Genomic DNA, 18477 nt, shown 5'->3' with positions numbered 1-18477 from the left:
CAGCCCCTCTGCTCCCCTCTCTGCCCCCACCACAGATGACAAGAGGATTTTGTGGGAAAATATTTTATTGCTGCCATCCCCATGGTGAGCTGCTGGGGGTGAGCGGGGAAGCTAGGTGGTGGATCACAGCATCTTCTGGAATAGGGCGATGGCCTCATCCACCTTCCTGAGCTCTGCTTCCGTCTGTTGGAGCTGGAGTGGAACCAGGGGATGGGTGAGGACCCACGTCCAAGCGAAGAGACCCCCAGACACCCAGGACAACAAAGTTGGAAAGATGAGCGAGGACCATGGAAGGTCAGTAGCTCGGAGGAGGCGTGAACCTGGCTGGCGTGGCTCCCCACCCATTTCCGCCAGCACCCCCACCCCCACCTCCACCAGCACCTCTTGGGTCTTGCCTTTTTCCACAGAGTGGTCAGTCCCCAAGAACAAAGGAACCTCAGAGCCTCCATGCTCCCCACAGTGTCCCCACGTAAGCAGGAGAGCACAGGGTCCCAGGCCAATCACTTCATTTGTCAGATGACGATAATATTACCCCTCCCAGGCTCTTGGGAGAACCAGGTGAGATGAACCAGGTCCACTCAAGGCTCTCTAGCTCTTGGCCTCTATGACTGATTTTCTCCATGTCTGTGCAGCTTACTATACTACTCCTCTCTGGCGGAACCCAGGAGGCAGGGGACAAACGAGACTGGCCTTCCAGGGTCAGCTCGGTAGGCTTGAAAGTAAGTGGTGGGAGGTCCAGGGCTCCCGACTACACGTGGACCCCAAGCCTAGCCTCAGGCATGCGGGTTTCCACATTTTAGGCAGCTGGGTGGGGTATGAAGGGTCTGATTGGGAGATAGGATGCCTGGTTCTAGGTCAGCCTCCATCTCCGACCTGTTGTGTGACCCTGGGCTGTGCCCAGCCCCCAGCTGCTCCCCATGTGTAAGGGAAGGGCATTCTATGGTCCCTGCTCCAAGCGCCTGGGCTCCATGCTTCCCAGTGGATTCCCCAGGTTTGGGTACAGAGTCCAGCTTCCAGACCAGGAAGTTTTGGTTTGGATTTTGGGTTTTGTTTTGGATGCTTTTTTTTTTTTTTGAGAGAGAGGGTCTTCTCTCTCTCTGTTGTCCAGGCTGGAGTGCAGTGGCATGATCTCGGCTCACTGCAGCCTTGACCTCCCAGGCTCAAGCAATCCGCCCACCTCAGCCCCCCGAGTAGCTGGGACCCCAGGTGTGTGCCACTGTGGCCAGCTAATTTTTCTATATTTGTTGTAGAGATGGGATTTCACCATGTTGGCTGCTCTCAAACCCCTGGGCTCAAGTGATCCACCCACCTCGGCCTCCCAAAGTTCTGGGATTACAGGTGTGAGGCACTGAACCAGGCTGTTTTGTTTTGTAAGGTTAGTGGGAATGGAGAAGGAACAAAGAAATCTGTAGCTGGTTACGATCAATTAATCGTCAACACCACTGTACTAGGACCAGCCCAGACCAGGGTTTTGACGGAGGAAGTGGATGGTGTGGGAAATGCCCACTCACGCCACACACCTTGGCTTCATCTGCCTCCTGGACTTCGAGGGGCACTTTGACAGGGTAGCCTGAGGCGGCACGGCGTTCCCGCAGACGCTGGGCCTGCCGCTGTGCCTCAACGCGCTTGGCTTGCAGCTTGCCCAGCTCCCGCGCAGGGTCCACCAGCCCCTGCAGCTGCAGGTGGATGGAGCAGCGATCAGAGGCCAGAGCCACAGCGCAACCCTGCGGGGCGGGAGCCCCCAGGGCCAGAACAGCCACCACACCTGCGCTGGACAGCGCCTGCACGTAGCCCGACACAGCCGATGCCAGGGCGCCCGTGGCCTCATCCGCCACTTCCAGGAAGCCTGCCAGAGAGGGAGAAAGGTGAGGCCTAGCTCCATGGAGACAGGAAACCAAGCAGTCACTGCTGGACACTGGGTCGCAGAGTGGGCTGAGGGGACAGTGGGATGGGGTGGACATGGGGGCCTGAGGCTCACAGTCAGGCCGGATCCGGGTGAGGTTGTAGTCCGCCCGCAGGGAGCGCACAGCTCGCGTGATGCTTAGCGCCAGCTCAAGGGCAGCTTCTGCCTCAGGGTCCTTCCAGGAGCACTGTGGGGTGGAGGAGGGGGTGAGGGGGGCTGCAGCGCAGGTCAGACTCCCCTCTCCAGGCCATGCCATACCTCTGAGGGCTCTGGGTAGGGGGTGACACAGAGGCTAGGGGGAGCTTGCGGCATCCTCCGGGGCAGCCTCTGGAACAGCTCCTCCGTCACGAAGGGCATGAAGGGCGAGAGCAGCCGCAGGCCAACGTCCAGGCAGGTGTACAGGGTCTGGCGGGCACACTCGGCTGCCACCTGGTCTACCCCATTCAGTACAGGTTTTAGGCACTCCTAGGGGACGAGAGGTACAGGGCTCACGGCTAGCCTTGAGCCCTCACTGTGCATGTGAGGACTGGGAAGAGGATGGGTTGGCTTAGGTCTCAAGGCCAACTCTGGCAAAACTGAGCCCAGGGCTCTGCTGCCCGCCCGCCCCCACCATCCCCTGCCCCGCTCTGCTCCTTCTCACCAAGTAGACATCACAGAGCTCATAGAGCCAGAAGCTGTACTGGGCAGTGGTGGCGGCCGGGAAGTCGTAGGCCTGGAAGCCTTGATTGCTGAGCCTCACAGCCTCTGTCAGGCGGCTGCGGATCCAGCGGTCCACCAGGCTTTCATGGCCTCCGGGCTTGGGGAGAGAGGGTGTATCAGCTCGCGGGCCAGGGGAGGGTGCCAGAACCCCATGGGGGCAGGAGTCATGGGCAAATCTTCATCCAGAGTCTGATGAGTCCAAAGCAACCACCTATGTGCCAGGATCTGGGAAGAAGTGACGGGCCCCAGCCCCCAGTGCCCTGGGCTTTCCCTTTAACTGTCCGTCTCTGTGTCTATCTGTCCCCCCGGCAACACGGAGGCCACTCTGGACAGGGGTGCAGCCTGTGTGGGCCCTGCTCAGTGATTCCTGTGCCCAGCCTTTGCTGCCCACCAGGCCCTTACCTGGGAGGTGGGTGAGGGCACAAAACCCTTCCCAAGGCCACGAAGGGCAAACTTGGTGGCATTCCAGAGCTTGTTGCAGAAGTGGCGGTAACCCAGTATCCGGTTCACATCCAGGTTGATGTCACGACCTGGGTCGGGGGTAAGACGTGAGTCCTCATCATCCTCTTCCCAGCCCATGCCCACCAGAGGCTCAGGGTGGAGAAGAGGGATGGGCCTCACAGAAGGAGGGAGTGGCTGGGAGGGCAGCTTTGGGGGCCATACCCTGGGACGTGTAGGCACATAATCCAAACCGGAGAGCATCGGTGCCACACTCGGGAATCCCCGCTGGGAAGTCAGCTTTCTACAGGGAAGAGGCAGAGGCACGAGTGTCCTCAGCCAGCCCCATCCACGCTGTGCCCCTGCTCAGCCCAGCCCAACCCTCCACACCTGCCCTTCTTTGGCCTTCTCCACCTCGCTGGGATCCAGGTTGCTGTTCAGTAGCTGGTCGTGGAGGCCCTGAGGGTGGAGTGGGAGCAGTCAGGTGGCTGTGGCCACAGCCCCACAGCCCTTCCTGGCTGGCCCAGCACCCAGCCCACCTGCAGGGAGACTCCATAGATGACGTCCAGGGGATCGATGACATTGCCTAGAGACTTGCTCATCTTCCGGCCGTGAGCATCTCGCACGATGGCATGGAGGTAGACCTGAAGAGCAGGTGGGCAGGCCCGTGCGACTCAGTCCTCTCCTTCCCTGGTCTCAGTGCCCCGACCAGGACTGTGTCTGGTCTACCCCACTGTGAACCTCATGTCCCACTGAGTGTCCCCAAGTGTTCGTTCAGTGCCTTTATGTGAATCAGAAGCACTCCCTCCTCTGGGAAGACGAAGCCCTGGGCACAGGAATCACTGAGCAGGGCCCAGGCTGGATTTCAACCCTCCACCAGCCCCTGGGTCAGGCCTGCCTACAGCTAACTCCATGCCCCAGCCACGCGGGGCCTGTGCTGCAGAACAGGACAGAAGGAGAGGAGGCTGGGGGTGATGGGAGGGTCTCGGCTGTCTCCGCACCTCTCTAAAGGGCAGCCTGCCCGTGAGCTTCAGGCCCAGCATGACCATCCGGGCCACCCAGAAGAAGAGGATGTCGTGACCAGTCTCCAGCAGTGTCCCAGGGTAGAACACACTCAGGTCTTCTGACTGAGGGCAGACCAGGGTGTGAAGGGGAGCCAACACCCACCCTCCAGTCCCCTGTCCCGCCAAGCCCTGGCCCCAGGAACACACCTGGTTGGGCCAGCCAAAAATGGATAAGGGGAAGAGGCCGGAGGAGAACCAGGTATCCAATACATCCTCATCTGAGAGAGGCCAAAAGTCAGAGGTCAGAGGGAGTGGAGCTCTGCCCCCAACAACTCCCTCCAAACCCTCAAAGCCCCTCCTTGCCTTGCTGGAGACTGATCTTGTCAGGGGACACTCCGAACTCCTTGGCTGCCTTCTCCCGGGCCTCCGCCTCGTTGCGTCCACTCACCCAGTACCGCCCGTCAGGGTCCTGCCGCAGGTGCAGTGATTACCCAAGGGGGTGTGTTTGCTTCTGGCTCATCCTGCCCCTCCCCCCACCAAGGACCCAATAAACACACTGCTCCCCGAGGGTGTCCCAGCAGCTAGCTCTGGCCGTCTGCTCACCTCCCCAGGGGGCACCGCTGGGTCACTGACAGTGACAAAGTAGGCTGGGATGCGATGGCCCCACCACAGCTGCCTGGAAATGCACCACTCCCTGCAAATGTCGGGGAGGGGAAATCAGGGAGGGCCTGGTGGAGCCTGGCCCGAGCCCTGCTCAGCCCTTGGCAAGCCCCTCCCACACTGAGGGCCCTACACACCGGATGTTGTCCATCCAGGCATGCCACGTGCGCTGATGGGCCTCAGGCAGGATGCGGAGGTCACCCCGAGTCACAGCGGCGCTGGCAGCCTGGGCCATCTCCCCGCAGCGAACGTACCACTGCGGCCGCAGCAGAGGCTCTACCACGTCCTTCGACCGGCTGTGGGTACGCATAGGTGAGAAGGCCAGGCGGTAAAACCCTAAGGAGCCCTCCACCTTCCTCCCCTCTCAGGCCCCCACCCTCACTTGCAAAGTGGCACCACCATGGGGTTGTCCTCAACGCCACGGAACAGTCCCCGCTCCTTCAGCGCCACCAGCACCGCTTTCCTGGCCTCAAACCTAGGCAGGCCCTGGGTGGGAATGAGGCCTCATCATGGCGATGCCCAGCCACCCCTCCATCTCCCTGACCCGGGCACTCATGCTCCAGGCAGCCTCACCAGGAAAGGCGGAGGCACGTTGATGAGGGCCCCCCGGGAGTCCATGATGCTGATGGCCTCCAGCCCGTGCCGCTGCCCAACTTCATAGTCGTTTTGGTCATGTGCGGGGGTGATCTTCACAGCACCTGGGTGTACATGGGGATGCCTGGGTCATGAGGGACTCCATGGAGTTCCTTCCTACACTCACCTCTTTTGCAGAAGGATGTAGCTCCAAGACCACTCCTGGCCCCCACTTGTCTAATGCAGTCCCTTGAGAACCACCCCAAGCTCTGCCTATTTGGCTGAAGCTTATTTTCTTTTTCTCTGAGAGAAGATGGACAGCTAGGGTGCAGCTCCAGTCTTTTCCTGTCCCCATAGGACCAGCCCCTTGCCTACCTGTGCCAAAATCCATGTCCACAAATTCATCGAAGACAATGGGAAGGCTCCGAGACAGGAATGGGTGGATCACGTTCTTCCCCTTCAGGTGCTGGGGGTGGAAAAAGATACCAAAAAAGCATGAAGTGGGGCCAGACGCCGTGATTCCCACCTGTAATCCCAGAATTTTGGGAGGCTGAGGCAGGCAGATCACTTGAGGCCGGGAGTTGGAGACCAGCCTGGCCAACATGGTGAAACCTTGTCTCTACTAAAAATATAAAAAAAAAACAAAAAAAAAATTAGCCAGGTGTGGTGACGCGTGCCTGTAATCTCAGCTACTCAAGAGGCTGAGGCATGAGTACTGCTTGAAACCCGGGAGGTGGAGGTTGCAATAAGCCAAGATGACACCACTGCACTCTAGCCTAAGCGAGAGAGACCCTCTCTCAAAAAAAAAAAAAAAAAAAAATGCATGCAGGGGCCTGGTGCCATGGCTCACATCTGTAATCCCCACACTTTGGGAGGCTGGGGCAGGAGGCTTCCTTGAGGCCAGGAGTTCAAGATCAGCCTGGTTAACAGAGCGAGACCTTGTCTCTATTTAACTTTTGTTTTTTTTGAGACAGAGTCTCGCTGTGTCGCCAAGGCTGAAGTGCAGCGGAGTGATCTCAGCTCACTGCAACCTCCGCATCCCATGTTCAAGCGATTCTCCTGCCTCAGCCTCCTGAGTAGCTGGGATTACAGGCACCCGCCACCACAACCGGCTAATTTTTTGTATTTTTAATAGAGACGGGGTTTCACTACGTTGGCCAGGCTGGTCTCGAACTCCTGACCTTATGATTCGCCTGCCTCAGCCTCCCAAAGCGCTGGGATTACAGGCAGGAGCCACCACGCCCGGTTATTTAACTTTTTAAAAACTTTTTAAAGGGCTGGGCCCAAGTCCTTCCTTTCCAGGGCCCTGACTATCCCAACACTTGAACTCCCCAAACAGCCCCCAGTAGCTATACCGTCAGAGCTGGGAAAGACGCTGAAGACCAGTTTCTAACCCAGTTTCCTCTCCTCAGCCAGGGTCCTAAGTCCAACCCCTCCACCCCATAAGGACGGGAGCCCTTTTTGGCCAGGATTCCTTCCCTAACTGTGGACAGTCCCCCACCTGGTATCTGGTATCTTTGGGGTGCACAGCTACAGCCACATCTCCCAGCATTGTCTCGATCCGAGTTGTTGCCACCACCACCTCCTCGTCGCTGTCTGGGGTGACAGAAGGCCTTGTGGTCTTGGCCCTGGCCCCTTCCTGCCACTCCCAGCCCAGGATCCTGGTGCCCCTGGCTCCTACCTGAGCCTTGGACCTTATAGGCAAAGGACACGAGGACCCCGAACTCCACCTTCTCCTTGTAGCCAGGCACGGAGAGCAGGGTGCGACCTGTCAGCTCCTTCTTATCCACCTGTAAAATGGGTATTTAGAGGCGTGGCCCAGGGGCCAGGGCCAAGGTAGACTGGAGATGGAGACAGGCCAGGTTAGGGGGCGCACCTCAATGTCAGAGATGGCGGAGTTGAGAGTGCAGGACCAGTTAACAAGGCGGGTACTGCGATAGATGACACCTTCCTCGTGAAGCCGGACAAAGGCCTCTGTCACAGCTGCTGAGAGTTTCTGGGGTGGAGCAGGGAAAAGTCAGAGAGATGGGCCTTGTGCTGGAGGCCCAGGCAGACACCCAGGGCCCCAGTGAGGCCTGGCCCATACAGAGTCCCACTGGCCAGTACAAAGACCCCTCTGAGGGGAGTACTTTCCTTCTTTCCTTGAGGGGGAGAGGGGACTAAGGGAACACAAGAGCAGCCAACAAGTCTTGTGATGCTGCAGATGGCAACGAAGACACTCAGCTGGGGACAAGTACTGGTGCAGAGGACCCTGGGAGTTCAGGCTCCATGGGAGACGGGGTCCTGATCATGTGCCATCTGGAGGAATCTGGAGCTCCCAGAGCCAAGACAGGGAACACGAAGGGCCACGATATGGAAAGGGCCGTGGCGAGGGGTGGGAAGTGGCATTTGCAGCCGAGCCCTCCATAGTGTTTCACGTGGGCCAGCTCCTGAGAGAGGGCCGCAGCACCTGTGCTCTCTCCTGTGGGGGTCCCACCCTGGGGAGACTCCTACTCCTGCCCCAGCTTTGAGACCCCTCCCACGCACAGGGTCCATGGTGAAACAGGCTCGATCCCAGTCCAAGGAGCTGCCGAGCTTCTTCAACTGGTGGTAAATCCGGTCACCTTTCCTGGAAGTAGACAAGACAGGCTGAGGTCAGCACTCATGCCTGGGCTGGAGGGAGACATCAGGTGGCTAACTGGGCAGTGTGGAGATCACCCATCCCCCTGAAATTTACCTGGTCCCTAGAGCCAACTGACTCTGCCTCTGTGAGAGGGTCTGACCCTGTGGCCAGGGGTTACAGGTGACAGAGGTCCTCTGGATAGGGAATAGGGAGGCAGGGCTGTAATGCCCACAGTGATGCTGCATACTCACTCCTCCTTCCACTTCCAGACCTCCTGTAGAAAGGCCTCGCGGCCCAGCTGGTGCCGGCTCAGCCCCTGCTCACGCCATAGCTTCTTCTCCACCACCACCTGGGTGGCAATACCTGCATGGTCACAGCCAGGGTTCCACAGGGTGGTCTCCCCACGCATACGGTGCCTGTTGGGGGGCATGGAGGACCAGAGGGTGAGTCAGGCCAGTGGGGCCTGGCACCAAAGAAAGGAGAGGCTCCAGGCAAGGAGTCAATGGACTCTAAATAAAGAAGCAGGGAGGCCGGGCGCAGTGGCTCATGCCTGTAATCCCAGAACTTTGGGAGGCTGAGGTGGGCGGATCACCTAAGGTGGGGAGTTCGAGATCAGCCTGGCCAACATGGTAAAACCCTTCTCTACTAAAAATACAAAATTAGCTGGGCATGGTGGCACGCGCCTGTAATCCCAGCACTTTGGGAGGCCGAGGTGGGTGGATCACCTGAGGTGGGGAGTTCAAGATAAGCCCCGGCCAACATGGTAAAACCCTGTCTCTGTTAAAAATACAAAGTTAGCTGGGCGTGGTGGCATATGCCTGTAACCTCAGCTACTTGGGAGGCTGAGGCAGGAGAATTGCTTGAACCCGGGAAGCAGAGGTTGCAGCAAGCCAGGATCATGCCATTGCACTCCAGCCTGGGTGACAGAGTGAGACTCTGTCTCCAAAAAACAAACAAAAAAAGAAAGAAGCAGGGGTAGAGCTGGAACCCTTGTGATTCTAAAGCTAGTCAAGGAGAAAAGATTTGCAGGAAGAGCCAAGGCAATATGGAAAAAGAACAAAGACAGGCCTGCGTGGTGGCTCACACCTGTAACCCCAGGACTTTGGGAGGCCAAGGCGAGTGGATCACTTGAGGACAGGAGTTCGAGACCAGCCTGACCAACATGGCGAAACCCTGTCTCTACCAAAAATACAAAAATTAGCCAGGCATGGTGGTGCATGCCTGTAATCCCAGCTACTTGGGAGGCTGAAGCACAAGAATCGCTTGAACCCGGGAGGTGGAGGTTGCAGTGAGCTGAGATTGGGCCACTGCACTCCAGCCTGGATGACAGAGTGAGACTCTGTCTCAAAAAAAAAAAAAAAAAGAACAAAGAGGAGGCTCCTGCCAAACAGGATAGCAAAAGTTCTAATTGTTAAAATAAATTACTAAATAGAAACAAAATAGTGCCTGGAAACAGATACAAGCAAATTTAGTATTTGTGAAAGGTGGCACTTCCTATCAGTAAAGTAAGGATAAACTATTCAAAATATTTGTTTGGAACAACTAGCTAATTATTTGGAAAAAATCTTCCCCTTATCAATAGTCACAAAAAGAAACTTTAGATAGATTAAAGAATTCAAGCCAGGCACAGTGGCTCAAACCTATAACCCCAACACTTTGGGAGGCCAAGGTGGGAGGATTGCTTGAGCCCAGGAGTTGCAGACTAGCCTGGGCAACATAGTGAGACCTAGTCTCTGCAAAAAAAAAAAAAAAAAAAAAAAAGCCAGGCATGGTGGCGTGCACCTTTGTTCCCAGCTGAGAGCCTCTGTCTCAAAAATAAAGAAATAAATAAATAAGCCGGGCGCGGTGGCTCACGCCTGTAATCCCAGCACTTTGGGAGGCCGAGGCGGGCGGATCACGAGGTCAGGAGATCAAGATCACAGTGAAACCCCGTCTCTACTAAAAATACAAAAAATTAGCCGGGCGCGGTGGTGGGCACCTGTAGTCCCAGCTACTCGGGAGGCTGAGCCAGGAGAATGGCGTGAACCCGGGAGGTGGAGCTTGCAGTGAGCCGAGATTGCGCCACTGCACTCCAGCCTGGGCGACAGAACTAGACTCTGTCTCAAAAAATAAATAAATAAATAAATAAATAAAAAGTTGATATAACTCTATTCCATTAAAGTAATGGGAGTATCTCACATTTTATTTAAACCATGTTCACTGGAAAAAAATGTGGCTACCTTAAGAGTTTTATAAGAAAAAAACGTTTTATAAGAAGTATGTGGCCAGGCGCGGTGGCTCACGCCTGTAATCCCAGCACTTTGGGAGGCCGAGACAGGCAGATCACTTCAAGTTAGGAGGTTGAGACCAGTTTGGCCAACATGGCAAAACTCTCTCTAATAAAAATGCAAAAAAATTAGCTGGGCGTGGTGGTGCACGCCTGTAGTGCCAGCTACTCAGGAGACTGAGACACGAGAATTGCTTGAACCCGAGTGGTGGAGGTTGCAGTGAGACAACATCGCGTCACTGCACTCCAGTCTGGGTGACAGAATGAGACTCTGTCTCATTTAAAAAACAAAAAAGTATTCATTCTGTTCTCATGTAAACAAACTTGGGGGCCAGGTATGGTGGTTCATGCCTGTAGTCCCAGCACTTTGGGAGACTGAGGGAGGAAGATTACTTGAGCCCAGAAGTTCAAGACTAGCTGGGGCAACATAGCGAGACCCTCTCTTGGTTTTGTTAAAAAATTGAAAAACAGGGCTGGGCGTGGTGGCTCATGCCTATAATCCCAGCACTTTGGGAGGCTGAGGCGGGCGGATCACGAGATCAGGAGATCGAGACCATCCTGGCTAACACGGTGAAACCCTGTCTCTACTAAAAATAAAAAAAAAAAATTAGCCAGGTGTGGTGGCGGGCGCCTGTAGTCCCAGTTACTCAGGAGGCTGAGGCAGGAGAATGGTGTGAACCCGGGAGGCGGAGCTTGCAGTGAGCCAAGATCGCGCCACTGCACTCCAGCCTGGGTGACAGAGCGAGACTCCATTTCCAAAAAAAAAATTGAAAAATTGAAAAACGAAACAAAAACGCAAACACAAACACAAACAACTTGGCCATTGTATGTTATGTGTATTTAACAGAACTGTTGGCTGGGCGAGGTGGCTCATGCCTATCATCCCAGCGCTTTGGGAGGCCGAAGCAGGCGGATCACAAGGTCAGGAGTTCGAGACCAGCCTGACCAACATGGTGAAACTCTGTCTCTACTAAAAATAGAAAAATTAGCCGGGTGTGGTGGCCGGTGCCTATAATCCCAGCTACTCAGAAGGCTGAGGCAGGAGAATCGCTTGAACCCAGGAGGCATAGGTTGCAGTAAGCATGCACCACTGCACTCCAGCCTGGGCAACAGAGCAAGACTCTGACTCAAAAAAAAAAAAAAAAAAAAAACCAGGCCAGGCGCCGTGGCTCACGCGTGTAATCCCAGCACTTTGTGAGGCCGAGGCGGGCAGATCACGAGGTCAGGAGATTGAGACCATCCTGGCGAACACGGTGAAACCCTGTCCCTACTAAAAAAAAAAAAATACAAAAAATTAGCCAGGCATGGTGGCTGGCACTTGTAGTCCCAACTACTCTGGAGGCTGAGGCAGGAGAATGGCATGAACCCGGGAGGCGGAGCTTGCAGTGAGCCAAGATTGCGCCACTGCACTCCAGCCTGGGTGACTGCCTCAAAAAAATAATAATAATAAAAATAAAAAAATAAATAACTGCTTTCCCAGCTCTCAGTTACTTGCAAAATGCATAAACATTACATCCCCAGTGCTCAGCGCAGGAGGGGCACATAGTTGGGCCCAGTAAATATCTTTTGACCACATTAATTTAGTACCTAAGACACCTGAAAAAATTCTCAAAATTTAAATATAATAAACCCTGGTTTCCAAAAATGGTAAAGTCATTTTAAAACACTTTTAAAAAAGATTTGTCACCTATAATATTACTTTGTATTTATTACTAATTAAAATATTAGCAGTGAAAACAAATAGTAACAGAAAACAGGAGAAACATTTACAATAACAGGAAAACTACCACACAATAATAAAACACAAACATTTACAATATATAACAAAAAAATCAATACCCAGAACAGGTAAAGAATTCTCAAAAAAAATTAAAAAGAAAAACAACAAAGAATCAATAGAAAAACAGGCAAAAGATAGATACAGACAATTCACATACGGGTAAACCTGACTGGCCAAGAAATACGGAAATAGGTACAATTTCAATAGTAATCAGAAAAGTACAAAGTAAAGTAACAGAGGTATCATTTTTTTGTCCATCAGATTGGCAAAACTAATTAGGCAACCCTAATGCTCAGGCTTGGAAAGGGTAGGGAATGAATCCTCTCACAGCAATTCCTGGAGGTATCAATCAGCAAAGCCATTCTGCAGGGCAACCTGGCAGCTTCTGTGCGTACTTAATATAGGTGTGCCCTGCCGACCTAGCAGTTTCACTTCTTGATAGCTACACCAGTGAAACCCTTCCACACATGCTTGAGCAAGCATGTACAGCAGGGGTATCCAATCTTTTGGCTTCCCTGGGCCACACGGAAGAACTGTCTTGGGCCACACATAAAATACACTAACACTGGCCGGGCGCGGTGGTTCACGCCTGTAATCCCAGCACTTTGGGAGGCCGAGGCGGGTAGATCACGAGGTCAGGAGATCGAGACCATCCTGGCTAACATGGGGAAACCCTGTCTCTAGTAAAAATAAAAATAAAAAAATTAGCTGAGTGTGGTGGCGGGCGCCTGTAGTCCCAGCTACTCAGGAGGATGAGGCAGGAGAATGGCGTTAACCTGGGAGGCGGAGCTTGGAGCTTGCAGTGAGCCCAGATTGTGCCACTGCACTCCAGCCTGGGCGACAGAGCGACACTCATCTCAGAAAAAATAAAAAATAAAAATAAATAAATAAAAATACACTAACACTAACGATAGCTGATGAGCTTAAAACACACACACACACACACACACACACACACAAAATCTTAAATGTTTAAAGAAAGTTTACAAATTTGTGTTAAGCTGCATTCAAAGCCTTCCTGGGCCACAAGTGGCCCACAGGATGCAGGTTGGACAAGCTTGATATACAGGGATGTGCATTAGAGTAAGGTTTTCAACAACAACAACAACAACAAACCAGAAAGAACCATTAATTAAAAAGTGACTCCAGGCTGGGAGCAGTAGCTCATTCACGCCTGTAATCCCAGCACTTTGGGAGGTTGAGGCAGGCAGATCACCTGAGGTCAGGAGTTCGAGACCAGCCTGGTCAACATGGTGAAACCCCATCTCTACTAAAAATACAAAAATTAGCCGGGTGTGGTGGCAGGTGCCTGTAATGCCAGCTACTTGGGAGGCTGAGGCAAGAGAATCGCTTGAACCTAGGAGGTGGAGGTTGCAGTGAGCAGAGATTGCGCCACTGCACTCCAGCCTGAGCAAAAAGAGTGAAACTCTGTCTCAAAAAAAAAAAAAAAAAGAGTGACTTCACTATGGTATAGCCACACTATGGGATATTATGGAACAATGAAAAAGAAGGAAGTCAGTATGTGTGGTATGTGTGTAAGGACAAGGAAAGATCTCCAAGAGAAAGTGTTAAGTGTAAGAAGAAAGCTAGCGCATAACATGTGTAATGTGAACCCTTTATATTAAAATATAGAAAAGACTCACCCAAAAGGAGAACTATAAATTTCTATGGGTACATGTATATGTAAGTAAATAGGAAAGATCTGGAAAGATACACATCAAAGTGATAACAATGGCTAAATCTTGGGAGGAAGTAGGTGTGGGGGGGTGGTCAAGGGGATTTGAAAATTTAAATTTTTTATAAGAATATATTCATAGGCCGGGCATGGTGGCTCAAGCCTGTAACCCCAGCACTTTGGGAGGCCGAGACGGGCGGATCACGAGGTCAGGAGATCGAGACCATCCTGGCCTACACGGTGAAACCCCGTCTCTACTAAAAAATACAAAAAACTAGCCGGGCGAGGTGGCGGGCGCCTGTAGTCCCAGCTCCTCAGGAGGCTGAGGCAGGAGAATGGTGTAAACCCGGGAGGGGGAGCTTGCAGTGAGCTGAGATCCGGTCACTGCACTCCAAGCTGGGCGACAGAGCGAGACTCTGTCTCAAAAAAAAAAAAAAAAGAATATATTCATATATTTTGGTCAGTTGCAGTGGCAGATTCCTGTAATCCCAGCTACTTGGGAGGCTGAGGCAGGAGAATCACTTGAACCCAGGAGGCGGAGGTTGCCATGAGCCAAGATGGTGTCACTGCACTCCAGCCTGGGCAACAGAACAAGACTCTGTCTCCAAAAAAAAAAAAAAAAATATATATATATATATATATTTTTTTTTTTAATTAAATTCAAAATAATGTTATTGTTACTAGAAAAAGAAGGGATAGGCTGGGTGTGGTGCCTCACACCTATAATTCCAGCACCCTGGGAGGCTGAGGCAGGAGAATCACTTGACCTGGAGACCAGACTGAGCAACAAAGTGAAAACCCATCTTCACAAAAATTTAAATTAACTTAAATTAAAATTAAATAAAGAAAGAAGGGAGAGAAGAGAGTCTGCAAGTGGCAGTGTTGCATGGGAGTACTGGACTAGGAGAGGAAGCTAAATGATCAGATGGGAATGAGAGAGAGAAGTGTAGCGCCTCTGGGGGCAGAGGTAAGCACCAACCCAGAAGTAGAGAGGCTGGGGGGCTGTCAGCCAAGAGGAGAGAGCCAGATGACGCAGAGGGAACCAGAGGGAGGTGCGGATAGGAGCTCACCATCGAGTCAGGGAGTCCTGGATGGCGTTGGTGAGCGCATGGCCCAGGTGCAGGGAGCCTGTCACATTGGGGGGTGGGATGCACATCATGAAGACACCTCGGGGATTTGCTGCTGACACATTAGGACGCTGATGGTGGAGAAGGATGGCACATGTTTAAGGCCTCAGGTCACCTCTCCCAGCCCCTCCCAGGCAACACGTCCTTCAGTCCTGCCCTTCCCCACCCCACCCACTCTGGGCCTGGGCAGCAGTGCCCACTCACCCCATACTCTGGCTTGAAGAAGCCCTGCTGCTCCCACCAAGGGTACCAGGCAGCCTCCACATACCGAGGGCTGTAGGAGTCGGGCATGGGGCCACTGACATCTGGGGGAGAGGAAGGGAGGGCTCAGTGCGTGGCTGAGAGCACCAGGAAGGAGACGGGCTGGCAGAGAGGCATCAGGATCTCCCTCTCTGAATGTCGCTTACATCGTAGGACAAGCATTTGAGGGGCCTAGGGGCAGGGGAGGGGGTCTGCAAATCCTCACCAAACAAAGTGGTGAGAGCAAGAACAGAGCAAGATAGGGTGAAAACTTGGAAGGGGCTGCTGAGAGGTGAGCCCCTTCCCACTCCTAGTACCTTTCTTTTCCCCGGGTGGGGTTGGGAGGTCATAGGTAATGACCCCAGGATCCCGTTTCTCCCTCTTCTCTGGTTTTGGTTTCTTCTGCTTGGGAGGGAGAAGACATAGGCCCAGGCATCAGCCACCCCGTCACTGCACACATCAACTTTCCTTCCAGCTCCACCCTCGCCTCTCACCTCCCCTGCAGGTGGCTGCTGCTGTTGGATCTTCTGCTTCTGTTGGAATTTCTCTAGCTTCTCCCGTTTCTTTGCCTCTTTCTTGAGCTGAGCAGCTGTCTTTGGGAGGGCAGGAGTCTCGGGGCCTAGAGAGAAGCACAGAAATTCAGACTCAGCCAGCTGGGGACCCTCTTGGATGGCACTACTAGGTTTCAGATGGGCTATTTCAGATGCCCGAGGTCTCGCCCATGCTGACCTCCCCCCTCCCCCTCCTCTCCCGCAGGACCCTGCCCCAGTGATTCTGCCATTTCTATGAAAAAAAGAAAGTGAGTTGCATGGAAGGCCCCAGGGAAACCCCTATCCTCCAACTCCTCACCCTGCCTCACCTGGCTGATGAGAGAGAGGCCTGGCCCCTGAGTATAGAACTACTTCTCCCAGCACCGCTCGGAATTCTGGCTGCCGGACACACGTGACAAACCAGCGAGTCACATTATTCCAGATCCGGCGGGCAGGTGGGTCTAGGACCTGGAACACGAAATAAATGACTATTCTCAGTCACCCTATAGTGAGGTTTGAGGGGAACAGTCTTGTTCTTCCCCAGGCCTGGTGACTCACGTATCGGAAAGGCAGCAGCAAGGCTGTGACAGCCGCCAGGTCAGCCAGAGTAGGGGCCTCCCCGGCCAAGTAGGTGTGCAGCCGAAGCCACTCCTCCAAGGGGCTCAAGGCCCTGCCCAGGGCCCCCAGCACAGCCTGGCAGGAAGGGGAAGAGGTGTGAGACAAGGTTTGGCCCGCCTCCATCTCCCACCACAACCCTCCTTTTGGCCTCCCTCCACCCCACTCCAACAAATCACCACCTCTGAGTCCCATTTCTTCACTCAAGTAGTCATAATAAAAATACTTCTGACTCATCCAGCAAATGAAACTCAATACTTATGTGTTAGATGCAATATGTTAAGCATAGAAGTAAAGATTATATGAGGCAACTCAATAACTGCTAGGTTCAGGACATCAATAAATATTTAAGTACTTCTCCAGGGAATGAGAGGACAACACGAACAGATAGACAGAGCCCTGACCTGGTAGAGTTAACATTCTTGTAGGGGAACAACAAATGAGCGAATATAAAATGCAGTGCTCAGGCCGGGCCTGGTGGCTCACGCCTGTAATCCCAGCACTTTGGGAGGCTGAGGCGGAGGGATCATGAGGTCAGGAGATCGAGACCATCCTGGCTAACAGGGAGAAACCTTGCTTCTACTAAAAATGCAAAAAAATCGGCCGGGCATGGTGGCAGGCACCTGTAGTCCCAGCTACTAGGGAGGCTGAGGCAGGAGAATGGCGTGAACCCGGGAGATGGAGCTTGCATTGAGCTGAGATCATGCCACTGTACTCCAGCCTGGGCAAGAGAGCGAGACTCTGTCTCAACAACAACAAAAAAAAAAAAAACAAAAAAAACCCATGCCATATTTTTCTTAACTCCTATGAAGAAAAATAAAGCAGAATGAGGGGAACAGGGGCCGGGCGCCGTGGCTCACGCCTGTAATCTCAGCATTTTGGGAGGCCGAGGAGAGCAGACAATCTGAGGTTAGGAGTTCAAGACCCTGGTCAACATGACAAAACCCCATCTCCACTAAAAACACAAAAAATTAGCCAGGCGAGGTGGCAAGCGCCTGTAATCCCAGCTACTCAGAATGCTGAGGCAGGAGAATCACTTGAGCAGTGAGCTGAGATCGCACCATGGCGATCTTCTGTTTGCCTGGGCAACAGAAGGAGACTCAGTCTAAAAAAAAAAAAAAGAAAAGAAAAGAAAAAAAAGAGGGGAACAGGGAATTCCAGGAGAGAGGAACTCTATTTTATTTGTTTGTTTGGACAGACATTCTGAATGTAAGGACTCTATAGGGTGATCACAACATGAGGGAGCAAGTCAGGGTCTGTCGCATTCATTCATCCATTCAATAAATACTAATTTCCTATCATGTGCTCAACACCATGCAAGGAGGTGGAGTTGAAAGTACACCAAGGCTCAGGTCTCCTTTGGAAGGACTGATAGTTACAATCTGGCAGGGTTATCTCTCCTCTCACTTCCCTTCCTCATTTCATTTCTCTTTTATCTCCTCCCAGCAATTGTCATCTCTCCCTCACCCAGTCTTTTCCTGCAATTCAAATAATTTCTATCCTCATCAATTTCAGACTCATCAAACTTTTACTAAGAGACTTTAAAAGTGCCCGGCACTAAACTATGTGCTCTGCGCACATCTTTTAATCCTATTAACTCAGTGAGGCAAGCATTGCATCAACTTGCCTGTGTGTTCATAGACATAGGACGACCAAGACACAGCGGGTTTATGAAGCGTGCCCAGGGTTACCATACCCGTTGGCAATCTGGGATTTGATCACTCTTTTCCCACATCTGATGTGCTACCTTCTTGTCTCACTGTCCATTCCAGTCCTCGCTTCCCTCCTCTGAATTTCTCCCCTCCCCCTCTGTACAACCCCCTCACCTGGGGGTCCTGGGCCGAGCTTCGGAGGCCCAGGGCCGGCAGCGTTGCTCCACAGGCAGCTGGTATTAACTCCGTGTCGGCGTAACTGACCCACTGTTGGACGAGGACAGCAGCCCGGCTGCCCCCTGGGCCTCCCAGGCCTGCAGGCCACAGCAACTGGGACACAGCCGTGGCCCCCCACACCCAGAGTCCACCGGGCCCCTGCTCCAGGGCCGGCAGGCGGGGTGGGGGAAAGGGAGTCCTGCTAGTCGGGGGCGGCTGGAGACAGATGCGGGGGTGGGCTCCTCCCCATCCGGGACCCTCCCCAGCCTCCCCATAGCGAGCGGCTATGAGGGCTCGGAGGCTGGGGAAGGCATCTGGGTGAGGGGAGACGTAGAGGATGGACATAGTTTATGAGAGGGTCCGAACGAAGTAGAAAAACCTAAGAAGAAAGAGAGACAGGGGATGACTGAGGGATCCAGGTGGGTCCTATATTTGAGTAGAGAGGGGATCCTCACGGGAGCTCCTCCGCCGCAGACACCCGAGTCCCCCCAGGACTG

General features: G+C 53.3%; 2 protein-coding genes across 4 annotated transcripts in view; one reads left to right on the top strand and one right to left on the bottom strand.

The window, feature by feature from the left end:
• Positions 1-47: 47 nt before the first annotated feature.
• Positions 48-18477, bottom strand: part of VARS1 (valyl-tRNA synthetase 1) — an 18816-nt gene continuing 386 nt past the window's right edge. Inside the window, exons 2-31 of one of the 3 annotated variants that reach the window (XR_011623848.1) lie at positions 17939-18359; positions 16056-16190; positions 15827-15965; positions 15462-15586; positions 15285-15372; positions 14932-15032; positions 14671-14798; positions 8131-8295; positions 7804-7885; positions 7154-7273; positions 6959-7067; positions 6779-6873; positions 5653-5743; positions 5278-5402; positions 5087-5190; positions 4842-5000; positions 4648-4738; positions 4408-4513; positions 4252-4322; positions 4042-4167; positions 3580-3684; positions 3431-3499; positions 3266-3344; positions 3005-3132; positions 2544-2699; positions 2162-2368; positions 1979-2090; positions 1766-1846; positions 1521-1676; positions 48-192 (exon numbers count right to left, since the gene is read on the bottom strand). Coding sequence is in view for 2 of the 3 variants with exons in the window: in XM_011768827.2 (XP_011767129.2) it covers positions 124-192; positions 1521-1846; positions 1979-2090; positions 2162-2368; positions 2544-2699; positions 3005-3132; positions 3266-3344; positions 3431-3499; positions 3580-3684; positions 4042-4167; positions 4252-4322; positions 4408-4513; positions 4648-4738; positions 4842-5000; positions 5087-5190; positions 5278-5402; positions 5653-5743; positions 6779-6873; positions 6959-7067; positions 7154-7273; positions 7804-7885; positions 8131-8295; positions 14671-14798; positions 14932-15032; positions 15285-15372; positions 15462-15586; positions 15827-15965; positions 16056-16190; positions 17939-18325 (3798 nt within the window). In the remaining variant the exon portion in view is untranslated. Of the gene's footprint in view, positions 193-1520; positions 1847-1978; positions 2091-2161; positions 2369-2543; positions 2700-3004; positions 3133-3265; positions 3345-3430; positions 3500-3579; positions 3685-4041; positions 4168-4251; positions 4323-4407; positions 4514-4647; positions 4739-4841; positions 5001-5086; positions 5191-5277; positions 5403-5652; positions 5744-6778; positions 6874-6958; positions 7068-7153; positions 7274-7803; positions 7886-8130; positions 8296-14670; positions 14799-14931; positions 15033-15284; positions 15373-15461; positions 15587-15826; positions 15966-16055; positions 16191-17938; positions 18360-18477 lie in introns of all 3 variants that reach the window. The other 2 variants (XM_011768828.2, XM_011768827.2) reach the window with 2 other exon arrangements.
• LOC105497610 (uncharacterized) overlaps positions 18383-18477 on the top strand; it is a 2673-nt gene continuing 2578 nt past the window's right edge. Inside the window, exon 1 of the mRNA XM_071096124.1 lies at positions 18383-18399. Within this exon, the coding sequence (XP_070952225.1) occupies positions 18383-18399 (17 nt within the window). The remainder of the gene's footprint in view (positions 18400-18477) is intronic.

The sequence above is a fragment of the Macaca nemestrina genome, chromosome 5 (assembly GCF_043159975.1).
Source record: "Macaca nemestrina isolate mMacNem1 chromosome 5, mMacNem.hap1, whole genome shotgun sequence".
NCBI lineage: Eukaryota > Metazoa > Chordata > Mammalia > Primates > Cercopithecidae > Macaca > Macaca nemestrina.
Note: the sequence above shows the minus strand (reverse complement) of the source record. Positions and strands in the feature narration are given on the sequence as shown.